This window comes from Lepisma saccharinum, chromosome 2 (assembly GCF_977018435.1).
Source record: "Lepisma saccharinum chromosome 2, izLepSacc3.1, whole genome shotgun sequence".
In the NCBI taxonomy this organism is placed as follows: Eukaryota; Metazoa; Arthropoda; class Insecta; order Zygentoma; family Lepismatidae; genus Lepisma; species Lepisma saccharinum.
Window position 1 is genome coordinate 16,333,438 of NC_139230.1, and position 18,407 is coordinate 16,351,844.

At 38.6% G+C, this 18,407-nt stretch overlaps 1 protein-coding gene across 3 annotated transcripts in view; it reads right to left on the reverse strand.

The window, feature by feature from the left end:
* Window positions 1-238: 238 nt before the first annotated feature.
* LOC145983935 (excitatory amino acid transporter 3-like) overlaps window positions 239-18,407 on the reverse strand; it is a 49,378-nt gene continuing 31,209 nt past the window's right edge. For all 3 annotated transcript variants that reach the window (XM_083117105.1, XM_083117104.1, XM_083117106.1), the window contains exons 6-9: window positions 6,067-6,300; window positions 4,892-5,086; window positions 3,038-3,172; window positions 239-2,154 (exon numbers count right to left, since the gene is read on the reverse strand). In XM_083117105.1, the coding sequence (XP_082973231.1) occupies window positions 1,989-2,154; window positions 3,038-3,172; window positions 4,892-5,086; window positions 6,067-6,300 (730 nt within the window). In that variant the 3' untranslated portion in view covers window positions 239-1,988. The remainder of the gene's footprint in view (window positions 2,155-3,037; window positions 3,173-4,891; window positions 5,087-6,066; window positions 6,301-18,407) is intronic.

Sequence of the window (18,407 nt, forward strand, 5' to 3'; positions counted from 1 at the left end):
ATGTAGGCTATGTATTTACATTAAGAGGCCAACCTAACAGTTTCATGCCGGCCTCAGTAGCCGAGCGTGTTGGGTGGTCGGCTCAACTCGCTTTGATCCGGAGGTCTCGGGTTCGAGTCCCGGCGAGGGCATGGGTGTGTTTTAATGTCCGCAACAGACTTGTAAAGAAAGGACATGGGACAGGTGCAAATAACCTTAGTATTGACGTACACATAAAAATAACGAATATTTACAATATTTGACAGTTTTATTTAATTATTTACATAAATGCTAACACAAATCGCAGGAAAATAGTTTAACTTTTTTGTTCTTGCTACAATATTTTACTTCTTAAATTTAATTTTGTAATTATAAAAAAACACATAGCACGCCGTGCTTTAGCAATAATGCATTTGATCATAGCCGTTCCCACTTTTGCAATACAGACTTTTCATAAGCTTTCCTTGCGTACTTTACTGCAAGCCAGTGTTAAATAAACTCAAAGAATTTAGAATTATTTTCCCCTTATTCTTTAGACTAGAGGAAGAGAGTTCGAGGATAACTAACTATCGTACATATCAATATTGCCTGAAAGTTGTGTTTACGACCTCAAATTGTCCAAAATTCACTAAACAACATATTGTTGACTTGTAGGTAAGAATTAGAAGGTGTACTTGAAACGAAACATTACGGAGACAGGATGTTCTCGTCGGTTTGGAATGCAGACCTTACAAATTCCATTACTTGCCTCGTCCGTGGAAAGGTACCAGCCTGACAGACGGATATGAATCGACAGGTATTGGAATTTGTATAGCGAAGCAACCGAACCGATCTTCTCAGATCGGAAGGAAATTTCGAGATCAGTTTTGGTTTTGGTTTTGGTGTGTAAACATCGAGGAAGACAAAGCGCAGGTATGTACATACCTGGAGGACGGAGGCGTCACTCCGAGCATATAATGGTCTGAGCCTTGTTACAAAACCTCTCGCTAGTACCTTTTCTTACTTACATCCCGATAATAAAATAATAAATTAAGGGAAGGAGGAAACATGGTTGGAGACGCCGGTCTGGTATAATTGTCATATCACCTTGTTATTTACAAACTCTTTTTAGTAAAAATGTTAACAATACTCATAATTATATACTTAGTATATAGTAATAAGTCATGTGTTTTGCTGTCTAGGGTCATAGCCTCCCCCCCCCCCCAAGTTGATGGTTTAGCAGTCTCAGCCCCCCAAAGTTGATGGTCTAGAACATTTCAAATGTGTATTTAAAGTTAAGTTCATGTGGCACAATACAGAGTAAACTTTACAAGAGAAGCAAAATAATAAATTAGATCCTCTTAAGCAAAATTATTTGAGGAGTTCTGCCCCAACATCATTAACATTGGGGGGGGCTCGAGCCCCCCCAAGCCCCATGGAATCGGCGTCTATGGCCACCAATGCGGTATATCAAGAGTAAATTGATTGTAAAATGTTAGGTTAGGTGGCTTCTAACCTTTTTCCCTTTTGCTTCAATGCATTCTTAACAACAAATGTAAAATTATAATGTTGAGATGCGAAATTGAAAACAAATCAGGTAAACATGATAAAGATACATTACCAACAATAAATGTTATATACATATTTTTCATAAGATAATACCATAACATTATCAGGCAAACAAAATTCGTATATCGGTCTACAATATTGAAATGAAAAATTAATATGTTATACATTAATTTAGTCAATTTGTTCGACGGAAATTTTGTTTACAATTTACTTCAGTTACGGTAGTGCATTTCCGTACAATGACAATGATATATTGTTCGCAAAAATAAAAAAAAATATCATACTTGTGAAATGAGTTTGGAATGAATATGTATGTATGCTCATGAATGTAACATGAAACAGATAAGTAGTTAGTAATTATATGCAAGCAATAATGAAGCAGTATGAAAATTTATAATTTTAATCAAAATAATGACAACATAGAAATCCTGCATCTGTAACGTATATTATACAACTTGATGCTAATCCCCTTCTGGTTGTTCAGGGTCTGGCGAAATTACTTCTCCATTTTTGGCATCTTCCTTGTGTGCACCACTTGACCTTTCCAGTTCCTTCTTACTGAGATGGTGTACAATACCAGCACCAATTGAATCTCCAAGAACATTTATCATAGTTCGGAAGCGATCTCTGTGTATACAGAATAAATACGGTATATTTTTAATACAGTAAAAATTAAATTAATTAAGATCATATAAAACTGAAATATGTCCGGAAGGGAATCAATTAATACTTTTTCATGCACGCAGTTCTGTGCGCGCACGTGGGCTTGTATGGCATTTGATCCATCCTCTATTAATGTCACAGTTATCTTGTTAGAGGATTTCTTGCACTGACTTGTGGGATGGTCTGTACATCAAATTCAGCAACTGGGCACTTGCATTTGGTATTTGTGAGCATTTTACATGTATGCAGGCTTATGTTTATGAGATAAGTGAGAATATACAACTCGAAAACGGTTTGTTTCCAACCATTATTAGGGATAGTAAAATAGACTGTTTGTCAGACACCCTCAAATGACATAAATACGTAGTCAACTCGTTGTTATGTAAAAAGTCCCAGCATAATCCACAATTTTTTCACCAAACTTCAAAGAGCCAATATCTTAAGAGATACAAACTCAAGATCTTTGAATCCTCATTGCGCAATCCCTCAAAGATCAGCATTTGTACATTTAAAATTAATATAAAAGTTTTAAATAAAGTTTTTAACACGATTTTCGGCACAATGCTTGATTCAGTTGATACTGACCATGCCGTATTGTAATAATTAGTATTAAATTTTGCTATTTTACTTTGATTTTCCACTTCTTTTGATTATTTGCAACTGTGAAATAGATTAAATTGACGAATTTCATCCTAATAGTGCTAATTAAAAATTAATTAATAATGTGGTTCCAGCAATTGTATCGAGTATATTGTAAACTGAACTGTATGAAATGACATCATCATGTAAAATGGGATTTACCTTCTATCTTCTAAGTGAAAGTACGAACATAGATTATTATACTTACAGCAGCCAATCTACAGCTATAATAAGAGACACATCTTCCGGAGGTAACCCAACAGTGTTAAGCACCATTACTAATGTGACAAGGCCAGCCTGAGGTATTCCAGCAGCTCCTATGCTGGCAGCTGTTGCAGTAATGCTACAATACATGGGAAACAAATTAGTGCCACATAATACTCATTGATGAAAACCGACAATTACACATTTGAAATTATTTAAGATAGACTTACTACAAGACAATACTTTTAGCTGTGGCTTCGGCAAATATACTTGTCGTATATTGCAACCTCTAAAATATTTTCTGTATCATTCATTATCTGCACAATTCATTACGTCTTTGCTTTGTATCCAAAATTTGATGAGTAGGATAGAATTATTTTGTTTACCTGCCGTTCGGTTTTTTCATGCTTTCATTATCTTACCCTTTTTGGTTAAGATAATGGTGGTGTAAACAGTATTTTCGGTGACCGAGATTGTTGAGTCGGGTTCGAGTCCTGACCTGGGTATGGGAGTTTCTATGCGAGTGCCCTTTCGTTGACTGCATCTAATAATCTTTCATCCTCATCGCTGCGATTAGTCAGAAGTGTAAGAAAAGCGACGTCAATTTTTTAAAAAAGACCAAAATAAGTGAGATAAACTTAGTGCTTGTTACAAAGAGTAGCGTGCCCATTAATTTTGGCTACTGTAAACTATAGCTACCAAATTTACTCGTAGCTAACCTTTCTGGAATGTTGGGCCAATTGTAGAAATATAGTCTCTCTATACCGCCCGCGCCTTATTTACAAACATACAGTGCATCGAATGGAATTTATATTCCACATTACTAAAGGAATCAAGTTTGATTAATTATAATTACAAAATAATTACAATTAAAAATAATGTATAGTTAGGCACTTTGGTACACTTTCAAAGGAAAAGCTCAGGAACAAATATATGTACTGAAAGGTGAAAAGCTCATAGTTTATACAAATATAAAATGTAATATCTAAACTAAACTGTAAACACACTAAACAACACACAATTATGTTTTCGTAGACAATAATAGCAAATATTTTGTGTATAAATGCATACAAAATAAATATTATGTTAAACTATAAATAGCGTCATTATCGTTGAGCTCTAACTAAACACGGCGGCTGATAAAATTTAGCAAACTATCATTTTAAAAATCAACGAAATTCAGCTACAAGGACTGTAAAAAATGTGTTAGCATTGTAAGACTAATTCTTTTTTTTTTTAAGTTATAGTTACTGAGGCAGTGTTCTTGCGAGCAGTTTTTAAAATACCGCAAATTACGCACAAATAACAGATTAGTGAATACAAAATACACTTTCACTTTGTTTTGATATGAACATTGTGTGTGTAAAGTTCTTCTGACTTTGAAGAGAGTATAGAAAGGAAATATAACGTTAAACATGCAAAAGCAAATATGTATATGGCGAAAATCATACACGCGCCTTTATGCATGTTTTCTATTTTATCAATGCGGTGGAGGCACATGACACAGTGGTTCGGATCCCACTTTAAACTGTAGGTCCAGTCCCGATTAGCCCTCCTGTGCATAGAGTGGACTTAAAACAACAAATAAATAAATCTTTTATCAATGGAATCGTTACAACCCAGAAGTGTCTGTGACTGTTCATTTAGATTAAGGCAGGGCTCGAAGTTGGGGCGTTGAAACGGAGACACCATTCTCCTAGATAGCAAATTTGCGTATAACCTTTTCGATGCTCACTATTTCCCCCACTACCTAACAATTTCCTTTCTGAGCATTGGATCAAAGGGTTAATAAGAAATACAAAAGAAAATATTAGTCAAGTAGATGTGACTGAAATGAAGTAGAAGTATGATTTCGTACCTAATTGCAACTAAATTTCCAAAGGATAGATCAACTTGTCGCACTTGTGCTACAAAAATAGCTGCCACTGCTTCATACAGGGCGGTTCCATCCATGTTGATAGTTGAACCAATAGGTAACACAAACCGAGATACCCTCTCGTCTATGTTATTTTTCTCCTCGAGGCATGCAATTGTTACTGGTAGTGAAGCAGAACTAAAAAAAATATTAAGGTTAGAAATATTTTCATTGTATGGTTTCTGAGACATATAATATAATCAACGTTATTGTAAATTAATTAATTACAGATGAACTACACATGCAAAAATTAAATCTTATGTAGGATCTATACAAAATTTAACCTGAATTATTTTGAAAATAGTTAAATTTTAAAAATAATACATATTCATACACAAGCTATAATTTGAAGTTTTTTGTAAATTTTGTTAAGTTATGGACAGGCAAAGAGGAACATACTTCTGGGACGTTACTTTTAGAAAGTGAGCGACATTATGAGAGAATTCACACAGAAGCCACAAGCGAACGCAGGCTTATGCTGCCTGTCATGCCACTACGGTGAGAAACGTTGCTGCTAATTGGCTCGTTCCCAAGCGGCATGTGTCGCGTGTCGCTTCGGTGTGAATTCTCCCGAAATGTTAAATCTGTTCAAGTTGGATGAACTTATACTCTATCCCGGGAATCTCTGGAACAAAGCCACGCATAATACCAAAGAAAGGGAGAAAACCAGTGGGCGGAGCGAAGCAGTACGTGATTCTGCAAAGGCTGGTAACTGCAGTCGCCTTTCCCTTCCACGCAATCCGTTCCCTCACACCTGTTCATTGGTCGAGACCTCTCGAGTCACTATTTGCGCAAATCTTGCTTTAGTTCGCTGGCTCCAGAGATTCACGGGACAGAGTATAAAACATTTAATGCCGATCACTGTTCTACGTTAACTGCTACTTTCCAGAAACAACTGAATTTCATTACAAACTACCTCACAGGCGTGGGATAAAAATCACATAATTGAGCATATTTTTTTTACCGATTTCTGAAAATAATTTTTACATTCAAAGTTTACTTCTAAATAAATTGTAACACTTCAGTTTAGTGGTTTTCAAATTATTTTAATACAATATAACTCATTGAAAAAAAGCAAAAAAAAGCAGACTTGTAAAATCAAGAGAAGTTGCTCTCACCTTGATGATGTACCGAAAGCTGTCGCAATTGCTTGTGACATGTTTGCCAGGTATCGGAATGGTAGAGTTCGGGTAAAGATTGTAAATATTAATGGAAGAACAACAAAACCATGGATTACAAGGCCCAAAAGCACTGTGCCAAAATACTTTCCTAGCTGGCCAATCACTTCCCTCATATCGTCAATTTCGAGAAGTTTTGCAGTCACCAGAAACAAGATTCCTATGGGAGACAACCTGCAAAATGGAAATGAATGTGTAATAACAATTATTACATTTCTTCAATTGAATGCTGCCAATAAGTTGATGGGTATATAAAACGCACTCGATCTGATTTTCCCATCATTCGTCTTCGCGATTATCCAAAAGTGGCAGAAAAGCAAACTAAAATAAACCAAATCAGTCAGTCAAATCAGCGAGGATATACCAATAGGTGGATTTGTAAATAGCGTGTGGTTGTGATCTCTGCAGTTCCTTTATAAAATATAAAGGTATGTTTTATAAAGTTTTAAATTTAATTTTTTTTATTAAAATGGCATGTTTCGTCCTTGGATTGCAAGACCAAATCTGATTCTGGTTTAGATCTTACAGTCAATATATTTACTTTTGGAATACTTGTAAAATTTTACAGTGAAATACAAAATTTCAGTACCTTCGTCCGAACCATCGGGATCCTCCAAAACTAAAAATATGAAACTGGGGAGTGAGAAGCAGCATCCAGGGGGAGAATTCCTTCTCATCCCTCCGTCATATACCCACACTGCTCATAATTTATATTATCATTGTTTGCAGAATCACTAAGTAATTTTATCACGAGCCGCCACTGGTGTAGAACTTCCCATGGATATTTTTCAAACAGAATGAGCCGACCTCCCTGGCGGAGTAGTTAGCACAGCGCGCTATGACACCAGCAAGGACGTATTTAGGGGGTCCTAACCCCTCCCGAAAGACTTAACCAAGTACAAAAATTAATAACTTAATAGTAATTGCTTTATTTAACACTAGCTGATTACCCGGCGTTGCCCGGGTATTTATTTATTCCAATCTTCTATTAGACAGGAAAATAATGAATTCTAACTAATTTTATTTACAGGTATTTAAAAGTATAAGTACAGTATACAAATTATAAAGTAAAATCTTTTACAAATTCACTATAATATTAATTTAACTTAAAACTTGATTATAAACAACATTTTTAGTTTCACCTCCAGGAGCAAGAATTAATAAATTGAACGGCATTGGGAGTGTCACTATTCATCTTAGCGACCCGGAAACCTAATGAATTCCACACTAATGCCGGTCGTTTTCGATTATTTTTCCATGTCACCCCTTCCCACCCCCACCCCTAGACGTGCCAGGGGTGTCTTACTCCCACAGCATTTCTTTCCAGATTGTAAGTCATATGTGTACCAAGTTTAGTTGAAATTGCTCAAGGCCTTCAAACAAACATACATATATATACACACATACATCCATTTTTATATAGATAGATAGATAGATTAATTTGATGTGTGTGTGTGTGTGTATGTGCCTAAATAAAATCTAATGTAGTACAGTGGGATCCACGAGTATTACTGTGAAAATTGCCTGGGCATGGATGTTTGTGCCAAAAGTGGCACAAAAAGCGAAGTAAAATAAAGCAAATCAAAATCAAAAAAATACCGTGTAAATTCTCCATGACTATTGTCATGTCTTACATCCTGTGTGTTTTTAAGCGATGAATTTTTATATATGCTAGTCAGAAGTTGTCAACAGCTTGTTTTGAGTTTTATTTTAATTCTTGAAGCTCTTATTGGATAAAAAAATGTGAACGAACATGGTGATGGGCAATTTGCAGGGTAATACTCATGGATCCCACTGTACAATGACTCCTTTGGTGCATAACAACAACATAATTATTTTATTGGGAGACGCTTGAGACTATAATATCCTATCGCAATGTCAGGGACATATTTAGGTGCGAGGCCCAAGGGTCCGCCCCGCCCCCCCTCCTCCTGAAAGACTTACCAACTACTAATATTAGCTAAACAATGAACTGTATAATCGAGGGTTATTTATTTCTGTCGAACTTTGAATGACAGTATCAAAGATATTAATCTGAAACTTTCATTTTTGTCAACTAGATCTAATATTCTTATTCTTTCTTGTTATTTAATAAACATTCTTTATCTATTTGGCACTGATTTCCTTGCCAGGGCAGTTGCTTTCATACAAATTTTAGCGATTTTAACTATAGGCCTACGCTAGATAATGAATATATGCTTTTACATCTCTATTCTTATATCGTTTTGTACATACCTATTAATGTAATAATAGCAATGCAATATTAATTTAATATTTATTAATTAGTATTATTTTAATTTAATATCATTATAAAATATGGTTTTAAAATCTTCCGTCCGCCGAACGAAACCCCCCCTCCCTTCTCTCCCCCCTCCTCTTCTTGGATAGATTTCGAAATCTCGCAGAACACCGCAAGGAGCTTGGCCTAGCCAGCCAGCTATTCTTCGCGGAACAAAGTACCCTGTCCCTCCAAGCTACGGCGGAATGCAAGCGTTGCTAGAAACTTGAGACTTGACGAGATTTCACATCCCTCGCTTCGCCTCAGAGCTCGTCTCGAGCACTCTATAAGCACTGTAAAAATTAACATGGGGAAATTCTAGACATGCATATTTTATCGACTCAGTGGCGTTCGCATACTAATGACACAAGGCGCCAGTTTTACATGGAAAAGCCATTAGACATTTAAATTACCTATAAAAACATAACTGTTAACCAAGTTAGAAACTCTTAAGCCTAAACATTTGTAAGCAGTTAAGAGATGGAAATAGTCTTATGCCAGGCCCGTACCCAAGGGGGGACCATGCCCCCCCTCTATCCATAAGAAAATAATTTGAACTTATAAATACCTACAAAAATTACGTTGATGGTTTTTCAAATTTTGCATGAATTTCGATTTTGTCCTTGCACAAATGAATAGGTTGTTTCTGGACAGAGGCAGGTTCTAGAAGTCTGCAGTCTGCAATATTGGGCTATCTTAGTTCTATAACCATTGATGTAAAGCTATCAGACGTTCCGATTTAGTCGGAATAGTCCATTCCATTTAATCCATGTCCCGACTTTTTCGTCTCGGCTCGGACACTACTTGCTATAAGGGAAGAAAGACTCTGTGCCACTACAGACATTGTACTGGTTATGTAGGACTTTCTGTAGAATATTGTGTACATTTTTAAAATTGTCTGAACTTTTTATTAGTCAAAAACAGTTGTTTGACACTCGACAAATAGGAACCCCTTGATTGTTGAATGGTTTTCTCTATTACAGTGTCACTAATGTTTCACATAATTAGAATAGAGGGGAATTTTCTATACTCTTTACATTATGGAAGAAAGGTTCCTCAATGACTCCAATACAAAACCAACCATATAAGGGGCATTTAGCTCTCCACCCACACCGCAAGGTCTGTGATACAGTACCTTTTCGCCACCACCGAGCCCAAGGATAAAAAAACTTCTGCAACTGATGTCCATTCTGCGACTGAATGGCTTAGGGTTAATTAATATTAAATAGGAGAATCCACTTCACAGCAGAATCGTTGCTAGATTTTTGGGTCAAAAATTTGCCTGAAGAACTTTTAACATATATTCTTATTTGTCCAAAACATTCAAGAAATTAAGTACATTATTAATTACGAAATTCTGTCAATCGGAATTTGTTTTACTGCAACATTTCTTCTTTTCTACTTGTAATTGTCTTGAACATAAATGGACAGTGGTGTGTACAACAGACAACCTTCGCAGTATGCAGTGGACATCAAGGCCAAAAATGTCGATGCTACGAGCCGTTCAAAATGGCATTTTCTATCCCACATGTATGCAACCCCATTTAATAGCTTCTTGGTTGAGACTGGCATTTATTTTTACTGTCTAATAAGATTCTAAAAGCGAAAATACGCCATAGAAACAATATTATGCCAGCAGACACACTGCCAGGGTGAAGTCACTTAGCCGTTCCCTTCAGATGTATTTACAGGATTCGCACTGACTCCCAAGTCCTGGACAACTGGGGGAGTCAGAAAAACAAGGCCAGGACTGAGGTCATTTGAAACAAATGATTTTTTAAAAAAGCTTTCAAAACCTGGAAAAGTCAGGGGAATTATATGATGTTTGCTTGGCAGAATTTGTAACCGGAAACACGTTTCGTTTTATCTTCCCAACAATCTTCCTTTTTGGATAATATTGCTTATGAAAAGGTTCTTTCATTTTATTTTTAATTTATTTTCCAAAATGTTCAACAAACGTGATTCATTTGGTTAACTTACAAAGTTGAAGTGTAACTCTTATTTTTTAGCATGTTAAATCATTACACAGTTATGTGAAATACCTGGAAAAGTCAGGGACTTTGCAAAGTGGGTGTGAACCCTCATCTATCAACCCCACACACATGTGTTGCTTTTCGAAGGCTATTTGAATTGTTTTCATTATGCACACATGTAGTCTACCCGTATCATACACTTTTCTTTTTCGCTCTCTGACAGAAACAAATGTTAGTGTCAAGAGCAAATATTTGTCAGGTGGCTGCATACATATAGGTTAGAAAATGCTGTTCTTCAACATTTCGTAACAAAATGAGCAAATTTCTCTACCCACCTTCTCCTATACACCACCACCCCCCAACACACACACACACATAATATTATATATATATATATATATATATATATATATATATATATATATATATATATATATATATATATATATGCGTAGGTTAAAATCCGGCTCTGGTCGGAATTTATTCGGCCTACCTATGTATAGGGCCGGTGGCAACCCACCTAAAGGCCTGCACAAGACCTGGAGCAGACCCGTTCGCGAGACATCGCTCCTGAAATGCCATGCAACCTGCGCAACACCCTCGCTTGAGCAGCTTGTATGCTCACCTGCACAGATCGTTCCTGGCAGGCATTGTAGACCCGCCGGGTACCCGCAGTCTTACGATACCTAGTAGGTCTCAGTTCGTTCTTTCCATCAACTGCAGACCCCTCCCTCTGCATGACGTAGTTGCTTCTAGTAGAAACTGCACCTGGCCCACGCCGTTCTGCAGTGTTGCCAACTGCAATAGATTTTCACTACTTAAAAAAGGGAACTCGAAGCTTCGTAAGCCACATCACCAATGAAATGAGATTTACGAATGTTGCTACCCCCCCACACACACATTGAAATAGGTTTTCCGTGGCACAAGGTCCATAAGTATATGTCGTAAACAACCAATATACGTATATATAGTGATATAGGACAGGACTGAAACATGTCACGTTCGACGCTGAGGTCGCGAGTCGAACAACACACTGTTCTACTGCGAACACCAGGGCCGTAGCCAGCCAGGGCCATTGCCGTTACCCTCGTTTGGGGGGTAGGGCCAAGTACTTGGATAAACGTGCCAACAAGAACAATCACAATAATAGTAATAAAGTAGCATGAAAGGCATTATAATCCTCATAAATCACGCAAAAAGGGGGTAGAAGTCGGTTCTCACGCGCATTTGTGTTGAAACAGAGGATTAGAAATATTTTTTTTCAACACGTCAATTTCACATTAGCTAATAATGGAAAACAAGCACACAAACTGTTTTTGAAAGAAAGAAAGTGCATGATAAATGCATTCCGAATGTACAGACATATGGCATGTAAAATTTCCATCTACAATATTTTCTTTTCACATGGAGCGACGTATTACATAATCAATTCATCCAACTCGTAACAAACCAACATTGCCCGACCCTGTGGCCGAGTGGTTAGCACATCGCGCTGCGACGCCAAGGGTCCCGGGTTCGAATCCCGGTCGGGCTTGGTTGTTTGTGAATGTCCATTCATCAATTTCATCATTTCATCACTCATCCCCATCTTCGCAAATTAGCCAAGAGGCACAAAACGCGAAGTAAAATAAACTAAATCAAATCAAATCAAAACAAACCAACATTAATAGCAAATAATATCACGGACCGCCATAGCATTCTCTGTTTTAAAACTTTTCTCACTTAGATCGTTCGGCGCTCAGGGCCGACTCCCGCTACTCCTTTGCTACGGCATTGAACTTGATGAGACTGGATAATATTTTATAATATATTTCTACTTTCATAAAATTTGAAATCAAGGGGTTGCAATTACCCCTCCATTCCCTCTCTGCAGGTGCCCTTGGCCGTCTGGAAGGAAAATGCAAGAAAAATATGAAAATTAATTCCATCTTGAGTACCCTTTAGCCCTGCTACTCTTAAATTCTGCTAGTCTGTTTTTTCTTGTACTTTAATGTTTGACCCCCACCCTGACCCTTCCGCTAGACTTAATTTCCGTCCAAGGTTGTGAGCAATGCACCCTACCCCCTCTGGTTGCGCCACTGCGTGCCTGGTTAAGGCACCATGCAATGAAAAGCAATTAGTTTTCAGTGAGGAGATTTTTGTTTGCTCGATCATTCATTTAAATAAATGAAGCTGTAATACTGCGTGGCAATAAGATAAAAACTGCTTACGCTGAACTGAAATCGCTAAGTATATAAATTCTCCTTGGAGGAGAGAGCTCCTCCTAGGACCTCGTAGGATTTACGAGCTACGTAAGTAGGCAACACTGGCTGAAGCTGTCCACGTGGTGATGAAACACCTGGAGCGACACGCTGCCGGACGGCTGTTTCCTTCCAGCAGGTTTTGCAGGCGCCCGGGTCTTGTTGAATGCCCAGTTACCTTGTAAGCGCAGAGCGCCTGGAAGACGAAGAACCCGGGTAAAGACGCAAGTCGACTCGTTGCCGTGGGCAGGCTAGCAGGTATACCTGTCCTCACGGGCAAGCGGGCAGTGGGTAGGTAAAATGCAGACTATGCTGGCCTCTAAACCCACCATCGTGAGGAAATTGGGAAGCTCCGACTGAGTGAGCGTAACCTGGTCAAGAAGACCTACAACAACGGCTGGGGGTTCGTCGGGCTGATCACCCGTCACCCCAATACTGGTCTGAGACCTCCACGCTATAACAGGTGACGGAGGAACAGTGTGGGAGGGAGACCAGCAGTCGGTAGGTAAGCCAAGGCCCTTCAAGGGCTGTAGCGCTGTGGGTTTATATATGTATATATATATATATATATATATATAAACCGCGTGAGGCACCTAAAAGTACCACCTGAAATAGCGAAGAAACCAGAAACAGTAGCGATGTCAGGTTTGCGGGAAACAATAATATCAAATGGGGCTCGTAAATCGGAGGTATGGGGTGGGTCGAAAAATATCGACAAATGGGGCATCTGGAGCAAAGTCATATTTTTTTTAAATGGAATGATATACAATAACATGCATAATATAAAAGAGCACACGCAGAGAAACACAACGCCGTTGGTCTCATGCATCTACTGCACATAGGAACGAAGACATGGCCATGTGAAAATATGTAAACAATCTAACAAGTGGCCCACTTGACCGTCAGTACCACGGCATGTAAGACTTCTCAGGTGCCTGAGTTAATTCATAGCAAGCAGTCGTAGTGGTAAGAGCGAAGATTATGGTGTTCACAAACATAGAAAAAGCGGACATGATCCTGATTTATGGGGAATGCCGAGAGAATGCCTCAGAAGCCTACCGTGTGTACGCAGAGAGATATTCGGACAGACGACAGCCATCTCGACGTCTGTTTAGTAAGTTATTTATTAAATTAAGATACACCGGAAGTGTAACACCACGAGCACGTGTGCGGAACAAGCCATCTACAGGTGAGGCAGGTGCAACAAATGTTCTCGCCGCTGTTGCTGTGAATCCGCACGTTAGCTCCCGTGAAATTGCCATGGATGCTGGGATGAGTCAGCGAAGTGTATTGCGCATTCTGGACACACACAAGTTTCACCCATATCATATCTCCCTCCATCAGGAACTTCACGGGAATGATTTTGTGGTCCGTGTTCGGTTTTGCACATGGATGTTACGACACGACACACCCGATTTGTCACGTATCCTCTTCACTGACGAGGCAACTTTTACCAATCATGGAAATGTCAACCTAAGGAACATGCACTATTGGTCGGTGACAAATCCACATTGGCTTCTCCAAGTGGAACGCCAGCGCCCATGGAGTGTGAACGTGTGGTGTGGTATAGTGGGTGAACATCTCATTGGCCCTTTATACAAGGGACACTGAATGCTGACCGATACATACAGTTTTTACAACATGAACTGCCTGTACTATTAGAGGACATACCACTTCAGACAAGGAGGGACATGTGGTACCAACATGACGGGTGCCCAGCTCACAGTGCAAGACGCGCTACAGCATGTGTGGAAAATACATTTCCAAATCGTTGGATTGGACGTGGAGGGCCTGTCAAATGGCCGGCTCGTTCCCCAGATTTGACACCGTTACACTTTTTCCTGTGGGGAAAGCTGAAGGACGTTGTCTACCGGGATGTGCCAACAACTCCAGAGGATATGCAACACCGCATTACTGCGGCCTGTAGGGACATTCCCTACGAGATGCTACATTCTGTGCAACGATCTTTGCGTGGGCGCCTCGTTGCCTGTATCGCAGCTGACGGCCACCACTTTGAACACACACTTTGACAGGTTTTCGCTTCTTACGCAGTGGTTCTTCGACATACTGTCATGGTCATTTTCATTATGCTGTAACACTGTCAAATACATGGTGCTGACGATGTCTACTGTATTTTTTCTTCCTTTAACACATTCTGTCTTTATCTTGTCTAATGGCTTCTGACATCTCATACTTGTACATGCCGTGGTACTGACGGTCAAGTGGGCCACTTGTTAGTTTGTTTACATATTTTCACATGGCCATATATTCGTTCCTATGTGCAGTAGATGCATGAGACCAACGGCGTTGTGTTTCTCTGCGTGTGCTCTTTTATATTATGCATGCTATTGTATATCATTCCATTTAAAAAAATATGACTTTGCTCCAGATGCCCCATTTGTCGATACCTCCGATTTACGAGCCCCATTTGATATTATTGTTTCCCGCAAACCTGACATCGCTACTGTTTCTGGTTTCTTCGCTATTTCAGGTGGTATATATATACATATATACATACATTCACACACACACAGTGTATAATATGAGAGAACATTTATGAAAATTCGCCTATGGGTCTGCCCCCCCCCCTCTAAAATATACTGGGTACGGGTCTGTCTTATGCTATGTATATATTTGCTTCTATAGTACTAAAATAGATAAACCTTGCCATATATCTCGCACTTTATGTACCTAGACTAATCACGACTGGGATTTCTATTCAAGTAACAACAAGAAAGAGTATTCCTCGAGTTACTCTCGCTTTTTTCTTTCTTTCATAAAAACTAGGTTTATTTTTAAGTATTTTTTTGAAAACGACTCGCATTTTGTTAAATTTAGGATAAATTTCCTTGCTTGTTTTTGTATGACAGTAATTTAATTATCTTAGCATTTTAGTAGTATGCTGAATGGAAATTTTAGCTGTGTAAATTAAGAAATTTTCATTAAAAGGCCATTTTCGGCGCTTTAAGCAATTGAACTGAACGGGACTCATAGCAACATGCCCAAGGCCAGGCACGGCGATCGGCACAACGACGTGCGGCTAAATCGCCACGGCGCCGTTAGCCTTCCCAAACTATAACAGCATGGGATCACCACGAATGTTATAATAGGAGAAACTGCAGTGTGTTTGTTATTATTAATTTTCTTTTCTCTCCCACCTCCATTTTCCTCTTATTTGCTTAACAAAATTAAAAACTTACCTCAATTGGGGATTTTAATAGTTAAACAACGTACACTGCTAGCAGCTGTGGTACAGTTCCAGCAGCCACAGGAACTCCTCCGCGTTTCGGTACAGCTCCTGGCGGGCTCTGGTGTACAGTCTGAGAAAAAAATACCTGGGCCACGGGACGTAGAATTTCGTAACGTCTTAAAGCCTGTTGTTTATGCAACCCAAATAACAAAATATTCGCTTAAGTTTGCCTGGTGATTCTGACTTCTCGGGAAGGATTGAGCTTTGATAGCATGAGTCACATGACTCGTGCCCCAACCACAACAAACAGCTGGGTGCTACGATGCCTCCAGAAGAAAATTTCAGGAACTGGTTTCTTGACAAGAGCTACTCGTAAGGAAATACTATTCTATCAAGTGATATTAGAGTCATTGTCAAGAAGGTTCGCTTAAATGATGGTTCTCATCACAGACCACATGCCACACGTTAATTGTTTAAGTCTAGTTCATGCACTGGACCTACAGATTAAAATGGGATTCGAACCAAATGCCTCTCTACTTGGTATTGAATTCGGAAGCCTTTCATTACATGGCGAAGACGTTACTACTACGACATCAGAGAGGCAATGGAACCCCTTGAGAAAGAGATAAGCGAAAATTGCTACCTGACAAACCATATTTGCCCGTAAATTTTAAATATAAGACAATATTTTGTACTGACAGTTTCGAACCGTGGGAGAGGCATATATATGTTTTTGTACCATCGTCCATTTCACGAGTTTATAATTCTTCCTCACCGACACGAGTAACGCGAGTGGTAGAAGAAAAGCGAAGTAAAATAACTGAAACAGAAATAAAAGGAAAAAGCGAAATAAATTTTATTCATAATATTCTGCAGTCACTTGAGTTGTATTCACGGGATGCTATCTTTAAAGAAAGCCGTGGTCTCTTCCTTGTCTTTTTCGCTTTCTTTGTGCTCTTGCTTCCCCCGTCACGATTGGTCTAAAACTAATTAATGCGACGTTAATTAAACAATCCAAACAACGAAACAATGCACAATCAACTGCACAAAACATCATTCCAAATGTTTTCGAATCGGAAAACAATTGAGATGCTGTAAAATGACTTAAGATGCAGTAATAAAGTGGGAATTCTGTACCGTATAGAATTAAATCGGTAGAGATGTTCGATTTGATTGGATGTTTGTTATTTAGATTTGCTATTCTTTCACTTTTGGCAAATAGCGACGATGAAGATGAGTGATGCTATGATGAAATTGATGAAGGGACACTTACCAAGGACACCCACGCCCAAGTCGAGATTCTAACCAGGGACCCATGGCATCGTAGGGCGCTGTGCTAACCACTCCTCCATGGAGTGGACATTATAGCATATTTTGTGTGCTCAATTGGGATCAATCAATGGAATGAATAGGCATATTATATGATTAATAAATTCATATCATAATACCACGTCATATTATTCGGCACGAAGTAACATCAGAGACATTCAATCTTGCATTTTTGCCTTTCAACTAATTCTTTGAATTCAGGTTAATCACAACAATAAGATAAATTATGAAGAAAATGATAGTGAATGTGGGATATTGACAGTTATTACGAATTTCCTGAGAGAAACAACATTAAGCAGGCTCGGTGGTCAAGCTCATTAAGTGATTGACATTCGATATCGTCGCCAAAGTTATCGGGTTTGAGTACCGTCCTTGTCGGGGGTGTTTGACTATTTCGTCATCAATTTCATGTAATGGTCACTCGTCCTTATCGTCGCGATCATCGAACAGGGAATAAAAATTATAAAAATAAATACGATGGAAGAGTACTTATTTCATCTCTCACGAAATCTCCTACAAAACCGGAATATATAAAATACATGTATATTCATTCACATACATTTTCGATTTCTATATTTAACGGGAGAGCAATTTTCAATTCGACAAACCGAGAGGCGGAGAAACTGTCAAGTCTCGTTTCTTCTTGGCACCTCCGTAATCGAGTTGTTCTGTTTGTCATTGGCTTTGTATTGGCAATTATTGTCATTATTCTTCCCCTGCAGGTAAACCATAACGATGAATTATGATGAAATGAAGCAGATAAAAGGGCAAGAACAAGAAAGTCATGCCTGTTCGGGACTCCAACCCAGAACCTTATGTAACGAGATTTGAAATTCTGGAGAAGGCGTCCGTGTTTCGCTTGGTTTTCTCTTTCCTCTACTTCTCTTATATTATCATACATGTATAATAAAAATGGATCTGATACGATATGTTGCGATTCATAATTGTGCTGGTTAGATGCTACAGATGTGAACTCCAACCTGCAATATATTATTCCCTTTTGTTTCGTATCTGGTTGAACATGAAATTTTCTTACACTGTGACAATTTCTTTCTTAGTTTTGGTTTGGTGCACAGATATGCTAATCTGGACTCGACCTTCAGTTTAAAGTGGGATACTAACCACTATGTGCATCCATCGTGTATCAAACCCGGGATCCACTGATTACAAGGCGACGACGTTATCACTACTCCATCGAGGAGGCCCCATGACAAAATGTTATTCACTCGATCTCTACCATAATTTATTTCAGCATTTACATTTTCGTTTTC